Genomic DNA, 9503 nt, shown 5'->3' on the forward strand with positions numbered 1-9503 from the left:
AAAAAGCCTCTGAAAAATGAAGGATATTTTTGAGATTTTGGAAGCTGGGATACTCACTACACCCATGCATATCTAGATAATTAAGTATGGGGGGAACTTAAATTTATTTTTTAAATCACATGGAGTTTTGACTTTACTTCATTATGGTCGAATAAAGCACTTAAAGAGTTCCTTAAAATTAAAGATTCACTCTTTTGGATGAAAAGGGGCTTATTTATGTAAATCAATTATACGCTTTAGGTCAAATAAAGTCGTTTGAAGAGATAGCCCATAAGTGTGTGGGGGGAAGACAATCACAAACATTGTTTTTTACAAATAAGTAACACAGATCATAAAGCAATAAAAGGAGAGATTGGAGATTTCAGGGATTCTATATATAAGAAAAGTTTAATTAGACTATTTCCTTATGCAAAGTTGCTGTCTGGGCATGCTGGGAGTTGTGGTTCTGCAGCGGTTGGGGGTTCACAGCTTGAAGACCACTGCTATAGAGGGTGCAAATGTATCTGAGCCCTGGAACTCAAATAATGTGAAATATGAGATGATCAAAATGGAGCCCCTGCACTAATTACTTGGGTTCTGAGGTCTGTAAGGTCCATAGTTAAAAACATCAGGTTCTGTCTATAGCAGATACTAAATCATGGCAGCTCAAAGAAACAAGCAGTCATTCTGACATGTCACATGTGATGTCATAGACAGCTGGAGGCCTGACATCCCACTGACAGCCGCCCGAGCCTTCAGTCTGTTCCAGTGCGATTAGTGAGAATAGTGAGATTAGCGTCTTCTTTTTCTACTTGTCTGAAATGGAGCTAAAAGGACTGGGGTTCGTCCCCCCTCCTGTTGGCGTTTTGGTGTGCGGCCTGGCTTGCCACCAGCTACATCATGACGGTCGTCCTCGGCCATGCAGCCTCGCCACTGATGAGCATCAGGTAAGATAAACAAGCAAATGATTCTTATTTCATGGGTTGGGAGTGAGGAAATATCCATAATAACATTGGTTTCTTTTCCTTCACAGTGACGTGGGAAATGTCTTTCCCGAAAGCATATTATTCAGAATTGGATTTATAGGGACGTCCATTGGCACTTTGGTACTAACCTTTCTTATTTATAAGTATATGGTTATGCATACTGAAGAGTTCAGGGGTCATCAGGTCCTGATCCAGAGGATCCTGCTGGCCATTGTGTGGGCCTCCTGTTTTTCCACAGCTGTTATGCATGTATTGTCCCCCGAAGAATATCCCAGGATACACTTTGTCAGCACGATAATTTCCATTACATGTGAAGCCTTATACTACCTTGGGCAGTCCATCCAGATGTATAAATTACCAGGAGCAAAAAAAGTCATCCACCATAGTAGATGCACCTGCTGTGGCCTGACTTTTGTCTGTGTAGTTTTCTATTTTGGATATGAAACATTAAAGGAATTATTCCATAATGATGAAGACTGGGACGAGATCCGTGAAATCCCCCATCATAATCATCGAGTGGGTGATGCTTCTACTGATCCTGATAAACATCGTGACCTATTATTCCACCATGCAGAGGTTATTGTTGACCGTCTCCAGAAACAGCTGCACACTCTCTCTTAGAGTAAAAATTGATGACTTCGGGGTGTAGACCACCACGGGGGCCATCAAGTGGACTTCTGGGAGAGATACTGCACAGGACACGGAAAACATCTAAAGAAGAATAACTGGGGGACTACATATGGTGCCAGTAATCATGACACAATAATATGAGCTGGTGATATTACCTATACAAAAAAAAAAAAAAAAAAAATTATAAAAAAATATTGGTGTGTGAAGTGTAATACCTAGTTAGAAAAACAGAATCAAATTCATCATTATAACCCCCCCTCTGCATTACCCTGTTTATTATTTTTCAAGCAAGCACTTTGTTCTAATTCGTCCACTCTCTGGCGTGCTCCTTGTATAAGGGGTTTGGGATACCCTTTTTGTTTAAAAACGATCCTCCAGGTTCTCTAGTTGTTGTAGGTATTTTTGTGTGGAAGAACAATTCCTTCGGATTCTTTTCATTTGACCGAATGGAATGTTCTTCTTCCATTATTTAAGATGGCAACTGTTAAAGTCGAGGTATCTGTTTGCATTCACCTCCTTAAAATAGTTGGCAGTATGCGAACAGCCATCCTGAATATAGATATTTAAATCCAGGAACTCACATTTTTTTGGGGGACTGATGCAGCGCTGCCTTTGGCAATTTCTGGCTCTGCTATAGCGCTTTTTTTGAGGGGGGCGTGTCGGCTGCCCCTTCATCTGGCGGTCAACCTGCGCCGCCGGGACGCAGCGCCGCCGGGACCGCCTGGAGGACGTCGCTCGCAACGGGACCACTCGGGACACCGCATGGTCGGGTAAGTGATGCCGGGGGATGGGGTAAGGGACACTTAGCAGAGCGGTGTGTGTCCCCGATCCCCGTGATCGGGACTTACACACCGCGCTGCTAAATATTCTGATAGCGAAACGCTGCTATTAGCTAGTCAGAGTTGACCAGCTGATAGCAGCGATCGCTGGGGGGGGGGGTGGGGGATGAAACCCCCCGTGGTCGCATGGTAAGATGGCTGGCTATCAGTGATAGCCACCATCTTACCGGGCGCTGCGGGATGCCGCGAGTAGCGGCAAAAATGTTCATGACGTACCTGTATGTCATGGGTCGGGGAACACCTTGCCACCCATGACGTACAGGTATGTCATAGGTCGGGAAGGGGTTAATGGTATAGAGAACTGTGTCTAGTGCATTAACTCTGATTTTTTGCCCATTGAAACCAGTAGGCCCATTGTGGTCTATGGGGAAAGCTGCTGAGTTGCCCATAGCAACCAATCAGATCGCTTCTTTCATTTTTGAAAAAGTCTCTGAAAAATGAAGGAAGTAATCTGATTGGTTGCTATGGGCAACTCAGAAACTTTTCCAGGAAAATATGCTGAGTTGCCCATAGCAACCAATTCAGATCGCTTCTTTCATTTTGCAAAGGCATTGTGAAAAATGAAAGAAGCAATCTGGTTGCTATGGGGCAACTGCACAACTCTTCCTCTACACTGGTCTTAATGAATCTCCCCCATAGAGGGAGATTTATCAAAACCTGCCCAGAGGAAAAGTTTCTGAGTTGCCCATAGCAACCAATCAGATCGCTTCTTTCATTTTTGAAAAAAGCCTCTGAAAAATGAAGGATATTTTTGAGATTTTGGAAGCTGGGATACTCACTACACCCATGCATATCTAGATAATTAAGTATGGGGGGAACTTAAATTTATTTTTTAAATCACATGGAGTTTTGACTTTACTTCATTATGGTCGAATAAAGCACTTAAAGAGTTCCTTAAAATTAAAGATTCACTCTTTTGGATGAAAAGGGGCTTATTTATGTAAATCAATTATACGCTTTAGGTCAAATAAAGTCGTTTGAAGAGATAGCCCATAAGTGTGTGGGGGGAAGACAATCACAAACATTGTTTTTTACAAATAAGTAACACAGATCATAAAGCAATAAAAGGAGAGATTGGAGATTTCAGGGATTCTATATATAAGAAAAGTTTAATTAGACTATTTCCTTATGCAAAGTTGCTGTCTGGGCATGCTGGGAGTTGTGGTTCTGCAGCGGTTGGGGGTTCACAGCTTGAAGACCACTGCTATAGAGGGTGCAAATGTATCTGAGCCCTGGAACTCAAATAATGTGAAATATGAGATGATCAAAATGGAGCCCCTGCACTAATTACTTGGGTTCTGAGGTCTGTAAGGTCCATAGTAAAAACATCAGGTTCTGTCTATAGCAGATACTAAATCATGGCAGCTCAAAGAAACAAGCAGTCATTCTGACATGTCACATGTGATGTCATAGACAGCTGGAGGCCTGACATCCCACTGACAGCCGCCCGAGCCTTCAGTCTGTTCCAGTGCGATTAGTGAGAATAGTGAGATTAGCGTCTTCTTTTTCTACTTGTCTGAAATGGAGCTAAAAGGACTGGGGTTCGTCCCCCTCCTGTTGGCGTTTTGGTGTGCGGCCTGGCTTGCCACCAGCTACATCATGACGGTCGTCCTCGGCCATGCAGCCTCGCCACTGATGAGCATCAGGTAAGATAAACAAGCAAATGATTCTTATTTCATGGGTTGGGAGTGAGGAAATATCCATAATAACATTGGTTTCTTTTCCTTCACAGTGACGTGGGAAATGTCTTTCCCGAAAGCATATTATTCAGAATTGGATTTATAGGGACGTCCATTGGCACTTTGGTACTAACCTTTCTTATTTATAAGTATATGGTTATGCATACTGAAGAGTTCAGGGGTCATCAGGTCCTGATCCAGAGGATCCTGCTGGCCATTGTGTGGGCCTCCTGTTTTTCCACAGCTGTTATGCATGTATTGTCCCCCGAAGAATATCCCAGGATACACTTTGTCAGCACGATAATTTCCATTACATGTGAAGCCTTATACTACCTTGGGCAGTCCATCCAGATGTATAAATTACCAGGAGCAAAAAAAGTCATCCACCATAGTAGATGCACCTGCTGTGGCCTGACTTTTGTCTGTGTAGTTTTCTATTTTGGATATGAAACATTAAAGGAATTATTCCATAATGATGAAGACTGGGACGAGATCCGTGAAATCCCCATCATAATCATCGAGTGGGTGATGCTTCTACTGATCCTGATAAAACATCGTGACCTATTATTCCACCATGCAGAGGTTATTGTTGACCGTCTCCAGAAACAGCTGCACACTCTCTCTTAGAGTAAAAATTGATGACTTCGGGGTGTAGACCACCACGGGGGCCATCAAGTGGACTTCTGGGAGAGATACTGCACAGGACACGGAAAACATCTAAAGAAGAATAACTGGGGGACTACATATGGTGCCAGTAATCATGACACAATAATATGAGCTGGTGATATTACCTATACAAAAAAAAAAAAAAAAAAAAATTATAAAAAAATATTGGTGTGTGAAGTGTAATACCTAGTTAGAAAAACAGAATCAAATTCATCATTATAACCCCCCTCTGCATTACCCTGTTTATTATTTTTCAAGCAAGCACTTTGTTCTAATTCGTCCACTCTCTGGCGTGCTCCTTGTATAAGGGGTTTGGGATACCCTTTTTGTTTAAAACGATCCTCCAGGTTCTCTAGTTGTTGTAGGTATTTTTGTGTGGAAGAACAATTCCTTCGGATTCTTTTCATTTGACCGAATGGAATGTTCTTCTTCCATTATTTAAGATGGCAACTGTTAAAGTCGAGGTATCTGTTTGCATTCACCTCCTTAAAATAGTTGGCAGTATGCGAACAGCCATCCTGAATATAGATATTTAAATCCAGGAACTCACATTTTTTGGGGGACTGATGCAGCGCTGCCTTTGGCAATTTCTGGCTCTGCTATAGCGCTTTTTTTGAGGGGGCGTGTCGGCTGCCCCTTCATCTGGCGGTCAACCTGCGCCGCCGGGACGCAGCGCCGCCGGGACCGCCTGGAGGACGTCGCTCGCAACGGGACCACTCGGGACACCGCATGGTCGGGTAAGTGATGCCGGGGGATGGGTAAGGGACACTTAGCAGAGCGGTGTGTGTCCCGATCCCCCGGTGATCGGGACTTACACACCGCGCTGCTAAATATTCTGATAGCGAAACGCTGCTATTAGCTAGTCAGAGTTGACCAGCTGATAGCAGCGATCGCTGGGGGGGGGGGGGTGGGGGATGAAACCCCCCGTGGTCGCATGGTAAGATGGCTGGCTATCAGGTGATAGCCACCATCTTACCGGGCGCTGCGGGATGCCGCGAGTAGCGGCAAAAATGTTCATGACGTACCTGTATGTCATGGGTCGGGAACACCTTGCCACCCATGACGTACAGGTATGTCATAGGTCGGGAAGGGGTTAATGGTATAGAGAACTGTGTCTAGTGCATTAACTCTGATTTTTTGCCCATTGAAACCAGTAGGCCCATTGTGGTCTATGGGGAAAGCTGCTGAGTTGCCCATAGCAACCAATCAGATCGCTTCTTTCATTTTTGAAAAAGTCTCTGAAAAATGAAGGAAGTAATCTGATTGGTTGCTATGGGCAACTCAGAAACTTTTCCAGGAAAATATGCTGAGTTGCCCATAGCAACCAATCAGATCGCTTCTTTCATTTTGCAAAGGCATTGTGAAAAATGAAAGAAGCAATCTGGTTGCTATGGGCAACTGCACAACTCTTCCTCTACACTGGTCTTAATGAATCTCCCCCATAGAGGGAGATTTATCAAAACCTGCCCAGAGGAAAAGTTTCTGAGTTGCCCATAGCAACCAATCAGATCGCTTCTTTCATTTTTGAAAAAGCCTCTGAAAAATGAAGGATATTTTTGAGATTTTGGAAGCTGGGATACTCACTACACCCATGCATATCTAGATAATTAAGTATGGGGGGGAACTTAAATTTATTTTTTAAATCACATGGAGTTTTGACTTTACTTCATTATGGTCGAATAAAGCACTTAAAGAGTTCCTTAAAATTAAAGATTCACTCTTTTGGATGAAAAGGGGCTTATTTATGTAAATCAATTATACGCTTTAGGTCAAATAAAGTCGTTTGAAGAGATAGCCCATAAGTGTGTGGGGGGAAGACAATCACAAACATTGTTTTTTACAAATAAGTAACACAGATCATAAAGCAATAAAAGGAGAGATTGGAGATTTCAGGGATTCTATATATAAGAAAAGTTTAATTAGACTATTTCCTTATGCAAAGTTGCTGTCTGGGCATGCTGGGAGTTGTGGTTCTGCAGCGGTTGGGGGTTCACAGCTTGAAGACCACTGCTATAGAGGGTGCAAATGTATCTGAGCCCTGGAACTCAAATAATGTGAAATATGAGATGATCAAAATGGAGCCCCTGCACTAATTACTTGGGTTCTGAGGTCTGTAAGGTCCATAGTAAAAACATCAGGTTCTGTCTATAGCAGATACTAAATCATGGCAGCTCAAAGAAACAAGCAGTCATTCTGACATGTCACATGTGATGTCATAGACAGCTGGAGGCCTGACATCCCACTGACAGCCGCCCGAGCCTTCAGTCTGTTCCAGTGCGATTAGTGAGAATAGTGAGATTAGCGTCTTCTTTTTCTACTTGTCTGAAATGGAGCTAAAAGGACTGGGGTTCGTCCCCCTCCTGTTGGCGTTTTGGTGTGCGGCCTGGCTTGCCACCAGCTACATCATGACGGTCGTCCTCGGCCATGCAGCCTCGCCACTGATGAGCATCAGGTAAGATAAACAAGCAAATGATTCTTATTTCATGGGTTGGGAGTGAGGAAATATCCATAATAACATTGGTTTCTTTTCCTTCACAGTGACGTGGGAAATGTCTTTCCCGAAAGCATATTATTCAGAATTGGATTCATAGGGACGTCCATTGGCACTTTGGTACTAACCTTTCTTATTTATAAGTATATGGTTATGCATACTGAAGAGTTCAGGGGTCATCAGGTCCTGATCCAGAGGATCCTGCTGGCCATTGTGTGGGCCTCCTGTTTTTCCACAGCTGTTATGCATGTATTGTCCCCCGAAGAATATCCCAGGATACACTTTGTCAGCACGATAATTTCCATTACATGTGAAGCCTTATACTACCTTGGGCAGTCCATCCAGATGTATAAATTACCAGGAGCAAAAAAAGTCATCCACCATAGTAGATGCACCTGCTGTGGCCTGACTTTTGTCTGTGTAGTTTTCTATTTTGGATATGAAACATTAAAGGAATTATTCCATAATGATGAAGACTGGGACGAGATCCGTGAAATCCCCATCATAATCATCGAGTGGGTGATGCTTCTACTGATCCTGATAAACATCGTGACCTATTATTCCACCATGCAGAGGTTATTGTTGACCGTCTCCAGAAACAGCTGCACACTCTCTCTTAGAGTAAAAATTGATGACTTCGGGGTGTAGACCACCACGGGGGCCATCAAGTGGACTTCTGGGAGAGATACTGCACAGGACACGGAAAACATCTAAAGAAGAATAACTGGGGGACTACATATGGTGCCAGTAATCATGACACAATAATATGAGCTGGTGATATTACCTATACAAAAAAAAAAAAAAAAAAAATTATAAAAAAATATTGGTGTGTGAAGTGTAATACCTAGTTAGAAAAACAGAATCAAATTCATCATTATAACCCCCCTCTGCATTACCCTGTTTATTATTTTTCAAGCAAGCACTTTGTTCTAATTCGTCCACTCTCTGGCGTGCTCCTTGTATAAGGGGTTTGGGATACCCTTTTTGTTTAAAACGATCCTCCAGGTTCTCTAGTTGTTGTAGGTATTTTTGTGTGGAAGAACAATTCCTTCGGATTCTTTTCATTTGACCGAATGGAATGTTCTTCTTCCATTATTTAAGATGGCAACTGTTAAAGTCGAGGTATCTGTTTGCATTCACCTCCTTAAAATAGTTGGCAGTATGCGAACAGCCATCCTGAATATAGATATTTAAATCCAGGAACTCACATTTTTTGGGGGACTGATGCAGCGCTGCCTTTGGCAATTTCTGGCTCTGCTATAGCGCTTTTTTTGAGGGGGCGTGTCGGCTGCCCCTTCATCTGGCGGTCAACCTGCGCCGCCGGGACGCAGCGCCGCCGGGACCGCCTGGAGGACGTCGCTCGCAACGGGACCACTCGGGACACCGCATGGTCGGGTAAGTGATGCCGGGGGATGGGTAAGGGACACTTAGCAGAGCGGTGTGTGTCCCGATCCCCGTGATCGGGACTTACACACCGCGCTGCTAAATATTCTGATAGCGAAACGCTGCTATTAGCTAGTCAGAGTTGACCAGCTGATAGCAGCGATCGCTGGGGGGGGGGGGTGGGGGATGAAACCCCCCGTGGTCGCATGGTAAGATGGCTGGCTATCAGTGATAGCCACCATCTTACCGGGCGCTGCGGGATGCCGCGAGTAGCGGCAAAAATGTTCATGACGTACCTGTATGTCATGGGTCGGGAACACCTTGCCACCCATGACGTACAGGTATGTCATAGGTCGGGAAGGGGTTAATGGTATAGAGAACTGTGTCTAGTGCATTAACTCTGATTTTTTGCCCATTGAAACCAGTAGGCCCATTGTGGTCTATGGGGAAAGCTGCTGAGTTGCCCATAGCAACCAATCAGATCGCTTCTTTCATTTTTGAAAAAGTCTCTGAAAAATGAAGGAAGTAATCTGATTGGTTGCTATGGGCAACTCAGAAACTTTTCCAGGAAAATATGCTGAGTTGCCCATAGCAACCAATCAGATCGCTTCTTTCATTTTGCAAAGGCATTGTGAAAAATGAAAGAAGCAATCTGGTTGCTATGGGCAACTGCACAACTCTTCCTCTACACTGGTCTTAATGAATCTCCCCCATAGAGGGAGATTTATCAAAACCTGCCCAGAGGAAAAGTTTCTGAGTTGCCCATAGCAACCAATCAGATCGCTTCTTTCATTTTTGAAAAAGCCTCTGAAAAATGAAGGATATTTTTGAGATTTTGGAAGCTGGGATA

The 9503-nt window shown here is 43.7% G+C and overlaps 1 protein-coding gene across 1 annotated transcript; it reads left to right on the forward strand.

Annotated features, from left to right (window-relative positions):
* Positions 1-6749: 6749 nt before the first annotated feature.
* Positions 6750-8030, forward strand: LOC130326758 (uncharacterized). The gene is made up of 2 exons (XM_056553361.1): positions 6750-7231; positions 7318-8030. Exons 1-2 carry the CDS (start codon positions 7107-7109, stop codon positions 7916-7918), a joined length of 726 nt encoding a protein of 241 aa, XP_056409336.1. The 5' UTR covers positions 6750-7106; the 3' UTR covers positions 7919-8030.
* The last annotated feature ends 1473 nt before the right edge of the window (positions 8031-9503 follow it).

The sequence above is a fragment of the Hyla sarda genome, unplaced genomic scaffold (genome assembly GCF_029499605.1).
Source record: "Hyla sarda isolate aHylSar1 unplaced genomic scaffold, aHylSar1.hap1 scaffold_2870, whole genome shotgun sequence".
NCBI lineage: Eukaryota > Metazoa > Chordata > Amphibia > Anura > Hylidae > Hyla > Hyla sarda.

What these genes read in the sequence shown, in the direction of transcription:
- LOC130326758 (XM_056553361.1), top strand. Translation starts at nt 7,107, where the DNA reads ATGGAGCTAAAAGGACTGGGGTTCGTCCCCCTCCTGTTGGCGTTTTGG. An exon ending in TCGCCACTGATGAGCATCAG is followed by an intron (nt 7,232 to 7,317) that starts GTAAGATAAACA and finishes TTTCCTTCACAG; the next exon opens with TGACGTGGGAAATGTCTTTC.